Source organism: Onychomys torridus, chromosome 15 (genome assembly GCF_903995425.1).
Source record: "Onychomys torridus chromosome 15, mOncTor1.1, whole genome shotgun sequence".
Taxonomy (NCBI): domain Eukaryota; kingdom Metazoa; phylum Chordata; class Mammalia; order Rodentia; family Cricetidae; genus Onychomys; species Onychomys torridus.
Window position 1 is genome coordinate 15,661,018 of NC_050457.1, and position 22,844 is coordinate 15,683,861.

At 43.5% G+C, this 22,844-nt stretch overlaps 1 protein-coding gene across 4 annotated transcripts in view; it reads right to left on the reverse strand.

Moving 5' to 3' along the window:
• Positions 1-22,844, reverse strand: part of Rasgrf2 (Ras protein specific guanine nucleotide releasing factor 2) — a 225,652-nt gene that overhangs the window by 159,536 nt on the left and 43,272 nt on the right. For all 4 annotated transcript variants that reach the window (XM_036207032.1, XM_036207031.1, XM_036207030.1 and 1 more), the window contains exon 2: positions 952-1,058. In XM_036207032.1, coding sequence (XP_036062925.1) covers positions 952-1,058 — 107 coding nt within the window. The remainder of the gene's footprint in view (positions 1-951; positions 1,059-22,844) is intronic.

Genomic DNA, 22,844 nt, shown 5'->3' on the forward strand with positions numbered 1-22,844 from the left:
CTGAGCAAGCCACAGAGAGCAAGTCAGTAAGCAGTGCCCTCCATGGCCTCTGCATCAGCTCCTGCCTCCAAGTTCCTGCTTGGAGTTCCTGCTTTGACTTTCCTGGATGATGAACTTGAACTATTGGATGAAATAAATAACTCTTTCCTCCCCAAGTCATTTTGTTTATCATAGCAATACAATCTTTAACAAGATAGCATTCCTGGCTGGGAAGATGGGCAAAAACAGCAAGCACACATAGGAGTAAAAGAACTGGATTTGAATCAAAACAAAAAGGTTGTCTGTCTTTCTGTCTGTCTGTCTGTCTGTCTGTCTCTCTCTCTCTCTCTCTCTCTCTCTCTCTCTCACACACACACACACACACACACACACACACACACACACACATCCTTTTCAGATTTCTCATTCCAATTTAATAGGCATAGAGGAGTGTCTTATAGTCCTGGTATTACTTAGGGGGCAATAAACCACATTTTTCTGTTTGACTCAGTTGGAGTTTATTACTACCATTCAATAATGGGACTGTGTAGGGTGGGAGATGGGGACCAGGTGTTATAAAAGTGGGCTCCACTAGGTGACTATCTAGCTCTGCCACCCCTAGCTGTGTGACACACCTTCCAAGCTTCTCTTCCTCACATGCGAAGAGGAAATAAATGTAAAACCCCTGTAGCGGATGGCTGGGAGGGGTGGTAATACATTTAATAAATTCCCTAATTGAGACGCACTTAGTAAGTACATAGTGTGTAGGAAGAAACCCATGTCCACTACCGGTAATTGTTACTGTTTATGTCTGCTATACTGTTTATGTTTGCACAGCCATGCAAAGTGCAAATAACCACTTCACACACAGCACAGGAAGGGACCAACGTGTTACCATCTTACTATAACAAAATCTTCCAAAAGTACTAGCAGCCATGATGAGCCCCATCCAAAACGAGACATGACCCACACCTGGCCTGGTGAATGGCTTCCATCCACTCTTTCCCAGCCTGCTCCTCCTCACAGCGCAGCTCCAGAGGCTTCTGGCCTTCATGCCCAAAAAGCACAGTGAAATAATACTGAAAAGAAAAGAAACACAAAAGGTTGACTGGTTTATTTTTCAAGAGTAAAAATGTAACAACACAGTATTTGCCTACGAGATGTATAAACTTACAAAATCTACCAGCATGATGTAAATCATATTTCAAAATGTAATATCATGCCTAGTCCAGCCAGAAATGTCTTTGCACCTTGACGGTAATACAGAGAGCATCTTAACACCCCTGAGTAGCACTCAGCCCACAGCCCTACCACACTGCATACTTTTATATAAGAACAAAAAGAACATTGTACCAATTTTCCGATGAAGGTAAAAAGTGAGAGCTAACAGGAAAACGTTTCCAGTTTTCTTTATGCAGGGTGTGATACAGGAGTAGAGAACAGGAGTCTACTCCACTGAACCAGCTGATTCTGATACCTAACCTGTTCTATATCCAGGCTCCATTCTGGGAAGAGCTGTCTATAATTGCATCTAATTGTTGCTATTGCCGCGTCTGCAGCCTTAGCAAGCATCATCAATGGCTTAAGCCCCTGTGTGACAGACAAATTATATTTATCATGGAAAGGAAATATAATTGCCATCTTGGAGGTAAGTCATAATTGGAATTCCTTTTTGATGAGTGTAATCTAATTTCTTGTTGGATAGAAGACAAGAGAAAGAAATAGTTTATCAGGAAGAAACAATGCAAATATCCTCTAGTAAGTGAGTAGATTCTGGTACATTTTCCCAACGGAATACTACTCATCAGTAAAAAGGAACAATTTTTGAGAAAGTCAGGAACTTGACTGCCTCTCAAAAGTACCAAGCAAAGTTAAAAAGTCAGCCTCAAAAGGCTACATTCCAGAGGGCTAGAGAGCCAACCCAGTGGTTAAGATCCTTCACTGTTCTTCCAGAGGATCTGGTTCTCTTCCCAGCACCCATGCTAAGCAGCTCTAAACTGCCTGTAACTCCAGTTCCAGTGACTACACCACCCTCTTCTGGCCTCTGGGGGCACTCGCACATGCTCACACATGCACACACACTTAAAATAAAATATTTGTAAAAGTTCCATGCTCTATAATTCCTTTATGTGATACAATTGAGAAGTAGCAGAAAACAAGTCAGTTGTTTCCCAGGGCCAAGGAAGAAGTGTGCCTATGAAGGAGCAACACAAGGGCTTTTGAAGGGTCCTCCCCTTCCTTTATCCTCTATAGCCTCTCAAAACCCCCAGATCATCGATCTATGGGTTGTAGATCAGTATGTCATTAGGGGTCATTTTATTGCTATGTTCCTTTATCAGAACAACAGTATAGGTTTTCCCCTAGGCCTATGATCTATGTAATCACAGGTTCTTGGCTACTTCAGCAGTATCAGGTGTGGGTTTCATCTTATACAGTTGTCCTTACATCCAATCAAAAAGTGGTTGGTTACTCTCATGACATTTGTGCTACTATTACACAAGAACATCTTGCAGACAGGTCATTGTTGTATGTTGCAGGATTTGCAGATGGGTGTTATTGATGATTACCATTTTCTCCAGTAGCAGCTGTAGTACCTTCCAGCACCATGAATGTTAGTCAGTAGGGATAGAGCCTCTAGCAGAGTACCAGCTCAACTTCTCAGTGTTCAATAACATAAGCAAATGTATTGTATTGGCTAATTTTATGTCAGTTTGACACAGGCTGGAGTCATCAGAGAGAAGGGAGACTCAATTAAGAAAATGCCTCTATAAAATCCAGCTGTAGGCAGGCCTGTAGGGCATTTTCTTTATTGGTGACTAATGGGGGAGGGCCCAGCCCATTGTAGGTGATACTATCCCTGGGCTGGTGGTCCTGGGTTCTATAAGAAAGCAGGCTAAGAAAGCCATGGGGAGCAAGCCGGTAAGCAGCACCCCTCCATGGCCTCTGCATCAGCTCCTGTCTCCAGGTTCCTGCCCTGTTTGAGGTCCTTTCCTGACTCCCTCTGATGATAAAGAGAGAAGTGTAAGCAGAATAAACCCTTTCATCTCCAACTTGCTTTTTGGTCATGGTGTTTTATTGAAGCTAAAGAAAAACCTAACTAAGATAGATATACATTCAGCAATGGAGCCTTACCATCAACTTCTGGAGAGCAATCAATAGCCTTGGCAACTGTGTCTTCCAGATACTACAGAATTGATGACATAAGAATTCCCAGAGACTGTGGAAGTATGCATAGGAGCTGAATGGGTTAAAGGGCCCCAACACTGAGAAGGGAAAGGGAACACAGTCTCCCCCCACCCCCAGCCAAGATGCCATTTGCAGTCCATACTCCTGGAAAAGAGAGAATCAGTTTTCTCTAATAGGATGTCACTGGTACGTCAACCACATTCCAGGGCAGGCCTCGTGCCCGGGAGTAGTTGGCCAACACAAAACTAACTCTGTGGGCTTTTTTTGGTGGGGAGAGGAGCATTTTTGTTTCATTTTGATTTGGTTTAGCATGTTTTGTCTTATGGGGGTTTTTTGTTTGTTTTGATTTTGATTTTAGGGGTGTTTGTTTGTTGAGACAGCGAACATGAAGTTTGGTGGGTGGAGAGATGGGGAGTTGTGTTCAGGAGTTGGAAGATGGGAAAAACATGATCAATATATGTTGTACAAAAAGGGTTGTTTTGTTTTCTAAATCAAACAAAAAAAAATCCCAGCCCAGAGCTGGCGCTTCAGTGAGCAGGTCAAATTTCCCTTCCTGTGGTGATGTCACCCACAGTGCTGCTGAAGTAGGCTGTGAGCCCCTCCCACAGAGTTCTTCCCTGTAACTTTCTCTGCAATCTCAACTACTGCAGATCAGAAACAATGTATGAGGCCCTGGGGCACCGCCCCCAAACACCCCGACACCACCCCCCCCCCCCCCCCCCCCCGCACAGTTCAGGCTCTAGCATGAATCTTATCTCAGTCTCTTCTTCAAATGCTGCCCAGGGATCCGCCCTCCATAGTCCAAGCCCTGGCTAGCCCGCCTGTGGTGGAGTTAACAGCCTGGTGCTTTGGATTTTGTACAGCAGAAAGTATTTTTTATTCTTTTTAACCATCAACGGTTTTTGTCACTACCTACACCATCTTAATTTATAGTTCACTGATGTTTGCAGAAGAAACAGACAAATTATACGGCTGTGATTTCAATAAATGAATGTTCTGCACTCTCCTAAGGGTAACTCCCAAAACAAACTACATCCATGCTTCTAAAAAGAGAGGAGATGGGAAGCAGATAGATGGTTACAGGAGAGGAGAGTCGGGGTTGAGGAGGGGACTGCCAATGCGCAAAGACAGTTTATTGTTTGTTTATTTAACTAGAGCAGCTTGGAGTTGACTGAGAACTTTATCATCACAAGGCAGAGAAGGCTCCCATCTTGTACATATGGGGAATATTCATTACGTTGTGTGTTATTATTTTGTGCTGTGGACTGGGTTTTGACAAATGTATCCTACTGCCCAGTCACTGTTCCTGGGTTTTCTTTTGAGCAATGAAAATGATCTGGTAGTAGATAGGGCTGATGGTTTCACAACCTTGCGAATAAATTTCAAACAACTGAGTTGTGCCCTGAAAAACAGCCTTGGTGGGGGTAAGATTTCTGTCTCAATTTGTTTTTCAGTGAGAAAAGTAACAGCAAGAACAAAGGACGCTCACACGCAGGTACGGCTGCTCTGCCTCACCAGTTCCTAGTTCCCCTCATCTATTCACAGCATCGTTCCCCAATACTGTCCAGCTTGAATGAGCTGGTTTGCTTTTTGGTCGGTCATTTGCTGACAGTTATTGATTGTCAGAGATAAGACCTTGAAGGACAGAGAAGTTACCTTCAACTGCCCTCTTAAAACTGTCTTCAAGCCGTTGCACAGACCCAGCCTCTCAAACCATTCTCCCTGCACCGACCCTGCTGGCAATCCTGCTGTGGGCATGCGTGTGCCATCTCATCAAGCCTTCTCTCTCCCCTTCACCCCTGCACTTCTGGCTGCTTGTTTTCTTATATTTGCATGCACATCTGGGGTATTGAAGAGAGGAATGGGCATACTTGGGGCCGTGAGTTCCAAGGTAGACATCGAACACTCTAATACGGGCATATGTAGAAAGAAACCCAAGCTAGGACGTTTGCCAGGGTTTGAAGGAGGAGACCAAAAGACCACTGTGGGTGAGGAAGCTGGAGAAATGGTTCAGTGGTTATGACTACCTACTCCTCTTGCAGAGGACCTCAGTTAAGTTCTCAGGAAGCACATTGGGTAGCGCCAGGGGCTATGATGCTTCTGATCTCTGTGGGCAACTGTGTACACACACGCGCACACACACACACACACACAGAGAGAGAGAGAGAGAGAGAGAGAGAGAGAGAGAGAGAGAGAGAGAGAGAGAACTAAAACATGGAAGTAAATATTAAAAAAGAAAGTGCAGGCACATTGGAAAGCAGTTTGAAGCCCTTATAAGACCACCAGGAAAACTTAAGAAAATAATTTATCTCCTTCAATGACCAGGAGATAGACTATCAGTCTAAGCCTAAGAAAGGAGGGAAGAGACGGAAGGGTGAAAGGGACAGAGGGTGGGAGAAGGGGCAGGGAGGGAGAGAGGAAGGCTGTTGGAGGGGCAGAGTCCTCCAATTCTAACTAATCGAGATGGTGAAAAGCTTCCCAAGCCTTCCCACGGCAGCCCCGCAGCTGCAAAGGACAGTTGCCGTCCATATTTTGAATGTGAGTTATGTAACAATGGCTTCCCAATATTCCTGGATGCGATGATGTGGTGTCTTTATTTTAGGTTCAGCTGCTGCCTCAAGACAACAAGCAGAAACCAAAGCCCACGTGACCAAGTGAGGCTTGGAACCGTTTGTCCTACTCAAAAAGGAGGCAACCAAGAGTCAGCCGTGACCCTTGTTCGCTTAAGGTCATAGAGGGGTTACACTGGGAGCAGCCGGATTCTGGACAGTCTGAGATTTTTCCCGCATCGCATTATATGTGCTGAGGTGTCCCCCCACCCCCATCATCTCCTTGGGACTGGGAGTGGAGCATTCTCCTGGCCTCAGGCTTATGAGGGGCTCCCAGCAACTTATTCACACAAGTTCCTGTGTTTTCTTTCCCAGCTTGGTGTTTGGCCAGCTTAGGCTCTCCAATGCTATTGTAAGGGAGCTGCAAGCCAGGAGGTTGAAAACAGAACACTCATCTGGGGAGTGTGCACTCCCAGCCAAAGGCAAAGAAAAGAATGGGGCCTGCTTCATCCCAGAAAATGGCCACAGATCCATGTGCTGTGGTTGGTTCCCAGAGGAGCTCAGCCCAGACATACCAGCAGCTTATTAGCACAAAGGCCTCTGAGTCCTGTCAAGGGGCTCTCAGGCTCCAGTTCCCTTGGGGGAATCTAGATGCATTTCCTGCTCCTGAATGGGCATCCACTGCTGTGGGACCCGAGGGTCACTCCCTAAAGACTGTGCTTTAACACAGAGGGAGCCATGGAGTGCCCCACTTAGGAATTCACAGTAGGGGTGGGGGAGAGTAAGACAGGCCACCAGGGACGGAGGCCCAGCAGGTGCCTGCCTCCCTTCCACAAGCTCCTGGTTTAAAGCTTTCCTTTTACACTGGGCCTTCTGAGGCCAAGGCAGCACTAATTACCAGCAGTGACTGGGAGGAAAATATGACTGGAGAACTTTGTGTGATATTAGAATAGCCGGAAAATGTGCTGGGCATATGCAAGACTTTATCTTGGGGCCCAGCAAAGCTGCTCTAAAAGAAAGACCTAAAAATAAAAACAGCTTTCTACTATCCCTCCTCCCCTCCTGCCAGATCTGCTCATCCGATGTGATCCAAAGTCATTCTTTCTCTTTTTTCAAACTAAAACCATCAGTTCAGAGATCTCACTGACCTCCAATCCTGGAGGTGGACTTGTCTAATTTTATCTAAAAGGAAAGATTAAAAATTGACTAAATAGACTTCTCAGGTCCTCTGGGCATGCCATTGAGGGCTGAGGATTCTGGGCCATGCTTGGGACAAAACTCCTATGCTTCCTCATGGACAGTCCCACATCCTGCACAAGACAGCTGTGCCTCGTTCCTAAACTCTGGTGCAGGCAATGGGTGGGATGCCATGAACTCTGGAGAGTCAACCTGATGAAAGGGCCTCTGAGCAGCAGCAACATTGGATTTGTCATTAGATCTAATGAAACTCCATTTCGATTTAAGAGAAAGGGAGCAGAAACTCAGTAAAATAACAAGTCGGTGTTCGTAGGGCAGTCTTCTAAAGGGTGGCGATTTAGCAGTGGTTGGCTTCTGTCCAAACTCAATGCCCAAGCCAGGAGAAGCATTCAGTGAACTGGTCTGGTCTAGCAAAGGGCTGCATGATGTGTCCACAGCAATTCTACTTGGGAGCCCAATTCAAAGGCATCTTTAAAGACAGCTAGGCACTTCCATTAGCAGAGTACAGACAGAGGTTAAACCATGGTTCGGGCACAAAAGTGATGGGAAGAGCAAGAAGAGCAGCTTCCGCTTTCTAAAGTTGGATTAGACCGACCACTGCCTCTGTATGTGCCTGCAAATCACTTATTTTCAGCCACTCACTGAAAGTCTCCTCTGCGGCCTTGGGGATGATGGTACAAACCTGTAGTCAACAGCTCTCAAGGGCTGAGATGGGAAGAGCTCAAGTTTGAGGTTAACGTAGGCTGTGTAATGAGTTCAAGGCCAGCCTGGGTTACATGATGAGGTCTTGTGGTGTGTGTGTGTGTGTGTGTGTGTGTGTGTGTGTGTGTGTGTGTGAGAGAGAGAGAGAGAGAGAGAGAGAGAGAGACAGAGACAGAGACAGAGACAGAGACAGAGAGAGATCATTTTCTTTACATCATCTGGTCTCCCTGGGATGCAAACGCTATGTATGGCTCTATTTCTCAGACCTGGTGCACCACAGGTCCCTTGGGTGTCAAAATTAGCAGCAGCCTCCCTAGTGTGACACTGTGATCTCTGACTTGTCCCTCTGCTGTAGTCTAAAAGAGACACTCAAAGTCCTGGGTGATGAAAAAGGGAAAGGACAAATCAAAACAGAGTGATGGTCTTGGAATCTAGCATCTACCACAGTCAGGAAGTTTTCTTTCTCTGCGGGTTGGTTGTTTGTTTTCATTCTGTGGATAACCCTGTAGTCTGATTCTCTAGATGGCAACCCACATTTCTCTTATTAAACAGCATTCCAGCCGTGTTTAAACCTGAACTTGTCCCTTCTCCCAACTATCTCTCAAAATCTCCTCTCTCATCTCTCCTCTTCGGAGAACATGTTTCCAACAGCAGCAACAGAGAAAAGTGAAGAACTAAACCTTGCCCTCACTGTCAAAGCATCCGTTTGGCTTCACCGGGTCTGGCCGTGGGACCTGTTCTGCTGTGTGTCACCACCACGGGGCTACTGTGACCTGTCCCAGATGTCACACACATGCCTGCTGCACTGTGAAACATTCCTCACCTGTGCTGCCCCACCTACAGCTGCTCTACATTCTTACGCTGCCAAAGCCCAGGGTGGGGACTTCTCATGACAGGAAGGCCAATGGCCTTGGTGGCACTGGATGACCTAGAAGTCCCATGAGGTGGAAGCTGGGAGGTGGGTAGAGAAGACAGGAGCAAGCAGGGATAAATCCAGTGCAGCTTCTTTGCCCACTCAAACTGAAACCCAAAGGAAGCCAAAGAGTTAAAGTATTGATGCTAAGCATGGCATGCTCGCATACACCTATGATCCAAGAACTTGGGAAGCTGGGGCAAGAAGAGTGCTAGTTTGAAGCCAGACTGAGCTACTCACACAGCAAGACACTGTCTCAAAGTCAAGAGGTTCTCTCTGGGGCTCTAGGGAAGTTCTCTCACAGGAAGTCTTCTTGTCCCAACTGCACAACAAGGGTGATGACCCTCTAGAATGATAGCATCCGCAAAATCGTATGTCAGAAAGCATAGCGTCCAGCACCAAGGAAAGGCCTGAGTTTTGCTGTCCAGACCACTAGCTTGTTTGGGATATGGCTGTGTCCCAGACTGCTTTCAAGGCCTGTAGTGAGAAATGAAACCTATGATGCCACAAGGCTGTGCAGCCTATCGAGAGCTGGGAGCAGAGAAGAAAACAAATGGACCATAAACTACAGTGGCTGTGCACTCCAAGAGAATACCCAAGACAGAGCCAGATGGCGCAAACCCAATCTGCATCTGTGAGGACCCTAACCTGTGATGGGGTGTGTGTTGTGTGTAGACATACACCTTCAGGACACTGAAGCAGCCCTTCACTCTGACCACATGTTAGTGAGACAGAGAGGAAAGAACAAATTACCCAAAGACCCCTTTCCTCCTGGTGGGCTTCACTATCGAGCAGTGTTCATTACCCTCCACCAAAGACAGGCTTTTCCTCCTCTGCTATTCAGTGGTGTTTGTGGCCTATGGGCTGGGTTAGTGGACATCCAGACCATGGTACATAGTCTACACTCAGACATGACGCGTCTCTTCTCTTAGTGTCTCTGTCTAAGCATGGTTGTTTCTCCCTTTACCTCTGCTCCTTTGGGACCTGCAAATTCTCACTGAACTTTCTTGAACTGTGTAACTGACATGTCAGCTCCCCTAATAGAATCTATCTCTGATGCCTCTGACCCCCCCCCCCAAAAGGTTCACTCCCTCCTCTCGGTGTTGGTAGCTCTGGGAACCTTCTCTCATAGGGCTGGAGAATTGTCCACTGGTGTGTCTTATCCTTGCCCCCTTGACCTGTTGTACATTAAAGTTACCACTGTGCCAGGCACACACATACACACATACACACACACACACACACACACACACACACACACACACACACACATCACATACCCACACATCACACAAACACATATTCACATATACATACACACACACCCACACACCACACACATACCACACATACATACCCCCACACACACACATCATAACACACATACACACACACACACACCAAAACAAAACCAAACAAAATAAAAAACCTAATACCTTTTAGTGAGTAAACTATGATCAGTAAAGAAACACAAGGAATAACTAACCTAAATAACCTTGCTTCAAGCAGCCATCTACAGTGGTGCTATATAGTCACAGAATTTTAACTAAGTATAGGTAAATCATTTGAAAGGAAAAAACACAGTAAGGTATCAAACATGTCGTTTTATCAGAATCTGTGAACATAGTCTTACCACACAAACCCCCAGTGGGACAATAAGAGGAGCAGCTATAAATCACCAAGTTCACCACATATTGTCTCATAGCTGCATCCCTGTGTGTATCACAGCGCTGGCCACAGCAGTGACAATGCCATGTCAACCTAAGGCTTCCCTCATCAGATCAGTGAATTCTAAATGTTACCGTATAGATAACGGGCTATTCCCCAGCCTTAAAGAAGGGGAATCCCACCATGTGGAGGACCCTAGAGGACATTATTCTATGAAATGAGCCAGATGCAGAAAGAAAAACACCACATGATCTCACTAGTTTATGGACCTGAAGTTGAACTCAGAAACAATGAGTAGGTTGGCAATTTTCAGAGGCTGGAGGAGGGTGACAGATATGGAAAATGATGTGCCATCAAAATTAAGTGATTATTGCACAGAGTGGCAACTATAACACATAATAATGCACTGTCTAATTCAAGAGAATTCCACTACTACACCGCCATGTATGTTCTATATTTCAAGTTTGTAACTTATCATCACAAGCAAAAGGATGTGAGCATTTAATGTGTATGTTAGTTAACCTGACCTGATCATTCTGTGTTGCAAACATATTTCAAGGTGTCACATTGCACCAAACACACACACACACACATACACACACACACACACACACACACACACACACACACACACACACACACGTCAAATAAGGATTTTTTTTCCCAGACAGGGTTTCTCTGTGTAGCTTTGGAGCCTATCCTGGAACTCACTCTGTAGCCCAGGCTGGCCTCGAACTCACAGAGATCCACCTGCCTCTGCCTCCCGAGTGCTGGGATTAAAGGCGTTTGCCACCACCTCCCGGTTAAAATTTATTTTTATTAAATAAATTATAGCTTACCTAGAAAGACCCTTAAAAACATAAATGAACTGCAGAGTGAAATCCTGGTAAGTGCTGTAGCTTTAATATGAACAATCACTTTCAGCTTTCTGGCCTTTGTTGTAAGTTGTTTATGACTGTGTGGGCTGTGCATGTGACAAAGAACAAATCCAGCCAACGTGAGAGGTTCCTTTACAACTCCCACCCTTCAGATTTGCAAGCTAAAGATTCTATGTGGCTACTGGCAATTTCCACAGGGCAGTATTGTCACTGGGCTTCTTGACTTTCTCCATTTCTGTAAGTTTGAATCATTGATAATATGCATATGTAGCTTATATATACCCAATGCAAATATATGCATTTCCCTTTTATAACATTTGAATCACTTAAAATAGACATGCATGACATTATAATCCATGTTAACAGCCATTAATCCATTTTTGTTAGTTTTATCTTTTGTTTTTGTTCTTTTTTGAGACAGAGTCTCCCTATCTTGTCCTGGATAACCTAGAACTCTCTGTGTCAAGAGTTCTGGCCAGCCTGGCCTTAAACTCAAGAGATCCTCTTGCCCCTGCCTCCCAAGTGCTAGGATTAAAACTATGAATCATCATGCCTGACTATTGAATCTCCTTTTAAAACTATACATTAGCCTACCTAATACCGCTTATCCATAGGAAATGAGTGATTTTGATGAAAATAGTGATGTTCAAGTTAAGATGAAAAATAAACTGTAAGATTTCTATAAAATATATGGCAGATGGCAGGCTTCTTTAATATTTTAGCTTCCTCACACACATTGTTATAGCTTTGCCCCACTGATCCACAGCTTTGCTTTCTGAGGTTCCAGGTACTAAGTGGAAAAAAAAAATCTAGAAATAAGTGATGTACTTGTGTTAAACTACTTGCCATTCTGAGCATTGTGATGACATCTCACGTGGTCTCATTGTACTACCAGGACATGAGTCATGCTTTTGCTCAGGCACAGCCTCCCCATATGTGTACTTTTGAGGGCTGAGAATAGGACATTGAAAGGCTGGCAGTTAGTTGCCAGATCTATTACTGTTACCTTTGTCTCTTCAACTCTAAAAGGGGTGAGACAGGCTAGGCACCATCTAGTCTTAAAAGGTGGTTGTTCAATATTAGCATGCCTAAGTGCAGAGCTGAGCTGGAGTCTGACCAAAAGTAAACAAGCTAGATAACAAGGAAGGCAGAGAGGGTCAGCATGTGTCACAATTTTAATCACTTTGTGAACCCAAATGAGAAGCCAGTTCAGCAAAGGCAGCTTCCAAGTGTTCATCATAACAGCACCACAGGTGTGCTCTGAAGTACGGTGGAGCCCTTGACCCTCTCAGGCCCTGGAGTCTGGCTTTCCTATTTGCTCAGGAATCTGACCAACCCTGTTCAGTGGACCTTTCTAGCCCAAGCCATGTATTTGGCCCCAGCAGCTCTATAGGTTGCCATGACCATCCACCCAATTGGAGGAGAGTCTCAGCGTTTTCGGAATGTTATGATGCACGGAGGCAGATAGGCAGATAGGCAGTTATTCTCTAGTCTAGGTTTGGAAGCAGTAATGAAGTGCCAGGTTGATCTTCTTTGAATATAAAAGCCTCTTCTCCATTCTCATTTTCCCTTCTTCCTATGGCTATTTGTAAAATGAAATGGAATCTGTCTTAAACGTTTGCTATGCTGATGAAGCTGAGCCATTTCCCTTTACTCACTTACCTTGACTCTGATGACATTAACCCTCACATATCTCAAAACATACCACAACTGGCAGCTTCTTTCACATTAACTTGAACTTCAAATGTTTTTCTGGCATATCTAACTCTTCCTAGTGTCCTGCCTGGTCCCTAGAATCACGGATATCTTATTCAAGATCTGATCAGCTGCTACCACAAAAGACGGAATGTAAGCAAGATGAGGGAAGATGAGCTGAAAGTCACACAGGGGTCCCCTTTAGAGGAAGAAACCTCTGTCTCACTCTTATACAGCCTAGCATGGTGTTGCAAGGGTCTTCTCTGCCTGTCACATGAAGTGACAATTGTACAGGCTGCACTAGAGGAAGAAGAGCTTGGGGTTTTACCCTTGACCCAACTCCACTGACATCCAGGAGAGAAATAATAATAATAAAAAAAAACACTCTTTGCTTCAGTGTATTCTTCCAGAATCATTTTCTCTCTTTACCATAGTTGTAGCATGTGGAAACTTCTAGCACCAAAGAAAATTCTGAATGGCTCAAAACCAAAATTTTCCACCTGATTTATAACCACCATCTTTTTCATATCACTTTTTCTTATGAAGCTCTTTTTGTATGTTACTAAAGGAGATTTTAAGTTGTTCAACTGCCCCCCACATCTTGAATGGCCCCACTCAAAATCATAGTGACTCTTAACCTGTTGTCAGATATTAGGAAGCAGATAGGACCTTTAAAAGTGATTAGCTCTCAAAATTGAATAGATCCATTCACAGTGAATGGACTGATGGGTTAATTAAGTTAGCTCAACAGTAGATCTGTGACAAAAAAAAAAAATGGCACCTTGGATCTGTCTCTTGGACTTGGCCCCTTGTCATGAGATGACCTAAGCCACAGTGGGACTCAGTCTAACAAGATCCCTTCCAGATTCAGTTCCTGTACTTTGCTCCCAACTTGGGACCTCCTGGTCTTCATACAGCAAGCTGAATAAAACTCTTATTCCTTATAAGTTATCCAATCTGTGGCACTCAATTATAGTAACAGAAAATATGCCTTGTGTAAGGCTTCTTTGGAAATATCTCTAAGCTGCTGAAAGGCTCTCTCCACCCTAATTGGTTCACTCCTTTTGGTGCCTCGATTCACAAATAAAGTGAGCTTGGTCTATGAAAGTATCCATTTAGTGAAATGTAATTTTTTTTTCCTTCTCAAAGTCAGCTTTGTCATGGACACCTCTATACATTCATCCTAGCCTCTGAGAAGAGAGTGGTTCAATTTCAGGGGCTGCAGATTGGAATGTGGGACTCTCAGAACTCTTGTCCTGACCTGAGAACACAGTATGAACTCCAGCATACTTTCCTTTGTGCTAGACTCTATTGTGGGCCAAATGGAGGCCACAGACCAAAAGTGTGGATGAAATATGGTAACACACATTAAAGTGCCTTGACAAACAGCTGGGTCTCATATCTCCATGGAGATGCAGCTGCTTGAACACACCCCACATACTCTCACCTCCTGGTGCCTAGGACCCTAGACTCCTTCTAGAGCTTCAAAAGTGAAACTGCAGTATTCCTGCCTTCTTGAGATAAAAGAACTAGGGCATGAAGGGAAAAAAATGCAGGCATTTTGTTCAACCACAAATGGGCATATATGGTTCTTAGTAACCTCTAGAGAGGAGCCACACTGTTTCTATAGTGCCGATGGCTTCTGGACTGTTTTGTAAACTTTTGATAGATGTTCAATGTTCATGATGAAACTATTTCTAATTCTACCAAAACCCTAGAGAACATTTGTATTCTGAAGCATCAGTGACACACAAGAGTTTATGGAATGGTTTCTTCCAACAGAAAACGGCATATAGAATAGAAATTTGAAACTATGGTTCAAGCAAAACATTATCGTGCATAAAATCCACATCATGCAGCAGCGTCAGCTTTTACAAACTGCCTTAAATATGGTCGTTTAGAAAATATATTTTAGTGGCTAGAACATCAACTTAGCACCCAGTTTAAGAAAGCATTTAATTGCCTCCTGTGGTGGTTTCTGCCTGAAGTGTAAAAATCCATCCAGTCTAGCTTCTAAATCTCAGACAACTGAATCAAATTAAATTGTGTTCACTGGAGAGTGAACAGGATAATAAGAGGTCAGAAAGCCTGTCACTTTAAGAATGGCTGAAAACTTTTGATATATTCAGTTGTCTTCCAATCTTTGAAAGACTATCATATAAATATTAGAACAGAGAAACTTTCATTGACTGAGGGATCTGAGCTCCCAGGCTACTGAAATGTATAGAGAGAAAAGTGACTTAGGTCATCGCCTTGGATTTCCATACATTGTTAAATTCTCATACAAGTTCCTGTCTTTCTCTTCTATTACCACTACAGACAGGGGCAAATGTTGAAGATAAATAACAGTTGATCTGTGTAATGAATTTCACTCATCCCCACCACTTCCATTAACTTATTTAGAAAGAGACATCTAGTCAACCTCAGAGCCACTGATGGAACAGACTTGTGAATTCACTCACCATGGTCACTTTTCTCATGCACTGAAATAACTGAACTGCCATTAGTCCAAGGTCCATATGAGCCTGGATTCTCCTGTGTTGGTCTGGAACCTCTAACTTCACAGGTCTAAAGGGGGAAATCACCAAATACTTTCACCTCTCTATATTCTTATTTCAACTTTGGCTTCATTTTTTTTTTAATTTGGAAACCATATTCTCAGTTGTGGAGGATATACCAAGTGCAGAAACATATGCTGTTAACACCTGTGGTAGTTACTACCACTTAGCAGAGGGACAACTAAGCAAATGTTGCTGAAAACAAATATGAGGTGCTGTATCAAATAAAGACTAGAATAATGCCAAAAACTGGGCAAGTTAAATATAGATTGTGAGACAGGCTCCAGGTTTATTCTCTGACTGTGTAACTTAAAGTTGGAGATTTGAAAGACCTTTCTGAAAAGCAGAATGTCTTGAGAAGTTGGCTATTCTATTTATTTAGTTGGGGGAAGAGGCTACATGTACCACCATATGCATGTAGAAGTCATAGGGCAACTTTCAGGAGTTGGTCTCTACTTCCATCATGTGAGCCCTAGGAATAAAACCCAGGTCATTGGGGTTGATGGCAAGTACTCTTATACACCGAGCTATCTAACTGAGCTGGCAGTCTCTCCATTTCTAGGCACTGGTATTTAGAAAGGGACCCCTGAACTTAGAAAACAAAACCAGTTGGCCTCTATGATCTAATTACCAAAATCCTTCAGTGCCCAAAACATAATTTAGAATTATATCCTTAAGGTATGCAATACTGGATACATTAAAATGCAAAAATAATATATAAAATAATGGCTAGACTATAGTTCTGTCTTTGTTTTTAATACTTTGTTTTTACTATATAATGTCTTTACAAATGGAAATAAAAGAAAACGCAAGCCTAAATAAAAAAGTAGTCTCTATTTGTTTGTTCTCTTTTAATGTGTATGTGTGTGTGTGCCTGGGTGCTTATACCACAGGTATGTATAGGTGCATACAGAGCCCAGAAAAGGGCATTGGATGCCCTAGAACTTCACTTATAGGTGGTTGTAAACTGCCTAGTGTGTGTATTGGGAAGAGAACTTAGGTCCTCTGCAAAACCCACGAATTTTCTTAAGCACTGAGTCATCAGCTCTCAAACCCCATGGGTAGTTGCCAGGGCCAGCATATAAGATGGCTGATGTGCTGCGAGCAGAGATTGGAGAAAATGGGACCCAAGATTGTGGACCATCAACCCTCTGTGTGTTCCCCTCCAGATCTTCTGCTTAGCATGCCTCTAGAGGGCCAAGGCAGAAATGCCTACGTGTCCCAAGGTCATGCTTTATGGCGTGCACAGGTCATGCCCTCCTCCATATAAATATTTCTTGTAATACTAGTCTTCTGCTTCTATCTGATCTTCATGTTCTGTGTTCTTAGATCAATAGTGATTTCTGTGATGCAGGAAAGGAGTGAAGTAAATTTCACAGGAAATTACAGAGATGATCACTCAGGCTGGGGTTGAGGCAGTTAAGCAGTTCATGGAAAAGAACCTGTAGCCTGGGGAAGTTTTTCAGGCTTGGATAAACTGTACTGAATGTGTGGTCAACTATAGCACATGGTATGATCTGTATCAACACATTGAACTTAAATTGGCCGTGATGAATAATTCATTTTCTGAGGATATTCCAAGGACATTGTGTAAAACTTGAGACCCTAAGGGATATTGGCTGAAGACTATGGATGGAGTAACATATAGATGGGATGACAAACTAAAAGTGTGGGAACCTATAATAGGAGGAAAATGGTGGCCTCTACCAAGAAAGGAGATGGCAACTTTAGTTCAGATACTTTTTATTCTTCCTGAAGGAGTGTGGAGACAATGTGACAATTGATGGAGAGATTGCTACAAGCTTTATTGGGTTCCTAGATTGAAAAGAGCTGCCAAGAAAGGTGAGCTTCCTTTCATAGAAGCTCTATAAATTAGATCAGGTCTTCCTCGGAATTGTTGGATATAGAAGGACAGAAGTTGCTGACTTACAGGGACAGATTTCTTGTCTGAGGTCATTGTAGCCCACCAGTCATGGGGCTTGATGTTTGCATAGGGCTAAGGAGAAACTTAAGCAGCTACAGGGGTCTTGAGGTTGGAGCAGACTGTGTGAGAAGAAAATGACTGTCTGGTACATTGACCACTGTTCTTATTTTTACCTTTTTTCGAAATTGCATGTTGCTAGCCTTTGGGTCAAGTGCTCAAAAAATTGTATAATCATTAACAATAAAAATAGATTATGCTTGCTTTGGTATTAAGTCTGGAATAGTTCCTGTGTTTAGTAAAAGATGATGAAGAATATATTGTTGATTTTCTAAGACTATATCTTTGGAATCATGAGAACATTTTATATTGGGTGATTTCCCCTTTTCTTTCTGTTCCCCCTTGCTATGATAATAAAAGACTGAGGTCACCAGGGCAAAAGCAGAAGCTAAAGTAAGACAAGTTAGAGAGGTAACTACAAGAAACTGAGAGAAGCAAAAAGTAAGAGAAGTTAGAGAGGTAGCTAAGAGAAACTAAGAGATACCGAAAGAAGCTAAAGCTAAGAGAAGCCAGGGAAGCAAAAGAAACTTAGCAACTGCAGAAGCCCAAAGTGACCTGTCAGCTGCACGAACATTGTCTCTGAGTCGTTATTTAAGTTGTAAATCATTGGATTAAACTTACCCAATTAATTGGGAAACATCACAGCACTGAAGACTTTTTATCAGAATTTCGATTTGTTCAATTATAAAAATGACAGAAAGACTCCTTTAAAACTAATAGATAATGTAGGAGAATTAATTAAATATGTGTAAGATATGTAAGGCCCTGAGTTTGATCTTTAGCCAAAAGGGGGGGGGGCATGAAGAGGAAGAAGAGGAGGAGGAGGAGATGGAGGAAGAATAGAACAGACAGAGGGAGAGAGAGAAGAATCCATTTGTAAGTTAAGACAAGTTCACCAAATTACAACTTTTACACACTAAAACCTGTATATGAACAATGTCGTGAGCTGGTTGAAATAAAAGTTGTGTGATCTTTATGAAATGGTGGCAATTTGCAGCACAGACTGTGAAAATACTCTTGTTTTTTATCCAGGGATCAATACCTATGACATAGCTGGAAATAAATAGTAAGACTTACATACACAATCATGCCACTATCGCTAACATGAAAATGTTCAATAACAGGGACAAGTGGAGGAAACTATGAGGCATTTAAGCCCAATACCCTGAGCAATCAGATGAGTAAATGTGCCCTAGTTTTCTTTTATGATGGTGCTTGATGTTATTGAAGCCATACTTGCACTCAAGAGATCTTTCTGCCTCAGCTTCCCAAGCAGCCGGTACTAAAGCCTCACACCATCATCTCACCCTTCCTAAGATCTTTGGGAATTTTCCTAAGAACAATACCTATTCTAAACAAGCTTTAAACACATTTATAAGAAAGTATGTTTGCGCGCTTTAGTTCTTGCCCACCACAGACAGATCCATTTTCCACAGTTTTAGGCATTTGAAGGATAAACGGCTTCGTAAGCAAGGGTGAGTACTCAGTGAGGGGTAGTTAAGGCACCAGTGACTGACAACCAACCTCAGCCTGCAGCCAGGATATCAATAAGAAAACAGGAGCAGACAATGTGCACAAAATGAAATTGCAAGTTATGACATAGAACACAGAACTTTCCGTGGATGAAAGTGTTCTCAACTTCACTAGAATGTAGGCAGTTGCCGATCAGAACACTGATATTTTTTTTATTATATTTGTGTTTTAATTTTACACATCAGCCATGGGTTCACCTGTCCTCCCCCCTCCCACCCCTGCCCCCACCTTCCCTCCATTCCCATATCCTCCAGGGCCAAGACTCCCCTGGGGATTCATTTAAACCTGGTGGATTCCATACAGGCAGGTCCAGTCCCCTCCTTCCAGGCTGAGCAAAGTGTCCCTGTGTAAGCCCAAGGTTCCAAACAGCCAGCTCATGCACTAAGGACAGGTCCCAGTCCCACAGCCTGGATGCCTCCCAAACAGTTCAAGCTATTCAATTGTCTCACTTATCCAGAGGGCCTGATCCAACTGGGGGCTCCACAGCCTTTGCTTCATAATTCATGTGCTTCCATTTGTTTGGCTATTTGTCCCTGTGCCTCTCCAATCTTGGTCTCAACAATTCACGCTCTTACAGTCCCTCCTCTTTCTCGACAGTTGGACACCTGGGGCCTGGCCGAGGATCTCTGCATCCATTTCCATCGGTTATTGGATGAGAGCTCCAGCACGATCATTAGGGTGTTTGGCCATCTGATCACCAGACTAGGTCAGATCAGGCTTTCTCTCGACCATTGCCAGCAGTCTACAGAGGATGTATCATTATGGATTTCTGGGGACCTCTCCAGCACTCTGCCTATTCCTGTTCTCATGTGGTCTTCATTATCATGGTCTGTTATTCCTTGCAGGACACTGATATTTGTACCTACTGCACTGGGTACTACGAAAACAGCTTTACAGTATTACAGGGAAACATACGACGGGATAGAAAGAAGTACTGGTGAGAGAACATTGATAAAGCCAACTGAGAAGGGTCACATAGCTCATTGACTTCTTTTTCATGAGTTCCTGTTCCCAGTAATGGTTACGTAGGCATTATCATACTAATCTTGTATAGAAAAATTATAAATTTGAGTAAATACAGCATTTACATAACATAACATGCATAAATGTGCATAATTGGGGTGATATATGTAACTGACAACAAAAATTCAAAGGAGATTTGGCTTTTGAAAGAATTTAACTGTAAATGAGATTAATGTCTATATACTCTTTGCATGAGGATATGCTACAGTTTGGCTGGTGGCACAGAAATAAATCTAGCACAAAGTCAGTGTTTTACTGGTTTGAGGAGTAGCTGAGGACATATTTAAGAAGTATTGCCATAATAGAAATTACAGGAGAAAATGATGAAAGAGATGGAAGGCACAGAGAGGATGTACTGAGTTCTGCATACAACCTTGGGCTCACATCTTCCACTAGGCCTTGAACTGTGTGTGCAAACACCAAGGATCACCACAGAAAACAACCCCTGGAGGAACTCATAAGACTGCAGCTGTCCACAAGAGAAAAAACAGATTGGAGATTTCACTGGCCAAGTACACTGTCTGCTAGGACTGAGAGGAACTCTCTTTAAATGAAAACAACAGAATGCAGAGCCTATCTATGCTATCTACTATGTACAATACACACGAACGTAGTGGATAGCCATCCCAGCATTGGCCTGGAAGTTCCAACCCCCATTGAGGCTTCGGTAATGGTCACACCCACAAGGCGGGGCGGAGGAGGGAGCTGAAGACCAAGGATCGGGAGGAGGTCTCTCTCTTGGTTCTGGGACCCTGGACACTGGAGGTAGACCAAGCAGAGTTCTCCAGAGAACACCGCCAGACTGCGCTATACCTTTGCCGGACCCTGCAACCTACCCCTTCATTTGTAAGTTACCCCACAAAATAAACCTCCCTTTTAACTACGTGGAGTGGCCTTAATAATTTCACCAATACACGAACAAGTTATTGGTCATGCAGTCAACAATTTAAAAAAAGCAAATCAGAAACTATGACCATGAGAAAATACGGCCCCGATGTTAGAATTAGTAGATAGGGCATCCGCCTATGAAAAAGACATGCAAAGAAAAGAGAGACAGTCATAACTAATTCATAGTCAGGAAATGGAAATTATTTTATAAGACCAATGGAAAGTTTATCTTGTTTTTTATTTGTTCCTTGTTTTGGTTTTGGGGTTGTCATGGATAATCCTGAGATAAGGTCTTTCTATGGAGTCATCTAAGCTAGCCTGGAGTTCCCCAACCCCTGCTAGGTCTCCTAAGTGCTGGGATTGCAGGTACGTATGCCACCATACCCATCTCCAAATGAAAAGTTTTAAATTAGAAAACAGAATTTGGGAGGTGGAAATCTACCTGAAGTGCAATCCCAGAAGGCCTTTCCAAGTGAAAGAGTAGATGTAGCTCATCAAAGGCTCACTCCACAGGAAGGCTCTCCATGGACATCTGTGGGTGTTAGTCTTGACACTGCACAGTGCTACCAGCTAGACAACTGTTGGCAAGAAGAAACCTATACTGTCAACATGTGGCCTCTACCTCTGCCACCATGATCCTTGTTTCCATTCTCATTTACATCAGCCAACACTGACTACAAGGTCAGTTTGCCTTGGTTATGCTGTGCCTAGGAAACTGCCTGCTATAAGACAGAATAAGTACTTCAGGGAAAAATAACAGTCAGCCACTCAAAGTTCTAGTGAGTGCTGTAGACATTGTCACTTGTGGGACTTCATTTATCCATCCCTGCACTTCGACTTCCCCTTGCTCTTCCAAACCTAATCCTTTTCCTTCAGGGTCATGGTACCATTCACTACTGTGCATGAGTCTGAATCTGCTTGGACCTTGGGCCACTTCTCTTTATAAATGGAGTGGACGGCCAGGTGCACAACCTCACAGCCTGAGTAGTGGGAGGGCTTTCCAAGTCATAATCTTGCTAAGCCATGCTGAGCTGCTGCATCTAACCCAAGCATGGGTTCTTCCTTCCTCCTTGTCTGACTCCACAAGATCTCATACACAGGGTTATGAGAAAAGGGGGTGCTTGTACAACCCTGCTGCATGCCCTGGAGGTGAGGAGTAAAACTGTATCTACATGGTCCAACTTCAGGCTGCAGTGATGAGCCTTCGGGCATGATAGCCCATAGTTATCAGGTGTGGGCCACTTCAGAAAGTGCACCACCCCCAGGCAAGGCCCTTTCATTCACTGCAGCAGACCTCAGGCACTGACAGAAGCTTTCAGAAGCTGTCTTCTGAGCCTCTGCTCAACTGGACAAGAGATAAAGCCCTTAAGAACAAGATTGAAAAGGCTGTGGTATCTCAGCATCTCACAGAGTCTCCCAGTGCTCTAGTGGCCAGTAGGATGATCAGGATATGGAGAAGATTATGAAGACTCAATTATACCAAATGGGCAAGGACATCTGCACAAATTACTATACCGGTCAGAAGAAAACATTTGAAATGAATCCCAGATTTCCGATGATTGAGACATGCTTCCTCAGGTTAAGGAAGATGAAGATGGCAAGAATGTCTTGGATTTTGCTCAGGTTTTGTTTGAAACAACAACACTTTAGTGTTGTATAACATTATTTTTAAGGTGTGTTACTTTTGTTTGTGTTGCATTTGTTTAACTCTGTGAAGCTGTGTTGCTGTGCCTGTCTAAAACACCTGATGGTCTAATAAAGAACTGAACAGTCAATAGCAAGGCAGGAGAGAGAGAGAGAGAGAGAGAGAGAGAGAGAGAGATAGGCGGGGCTGGCAGGCAGTAAGAATAAATAGAAGGGATGAGAGAAAAGAAGAAGCAGCAGCCAGAGGGGGAGGACTCCAGGAACCAGTCACCCAGCTACACAGCCAGCCACAGAGTAAGAGTAAGATTAACAGAAGTAAGAGAAGGAGAAAAGCCCAGAGGCAAAAGAAACAAGCCAAGCTAAGGCTGGATATTTGTAAGTAATAAGAAGCCTCCATGTGTGATTTACTTTGGAGCTGGGTGGAGGGCCCCCCAAAAGAGCAAAAAGAAA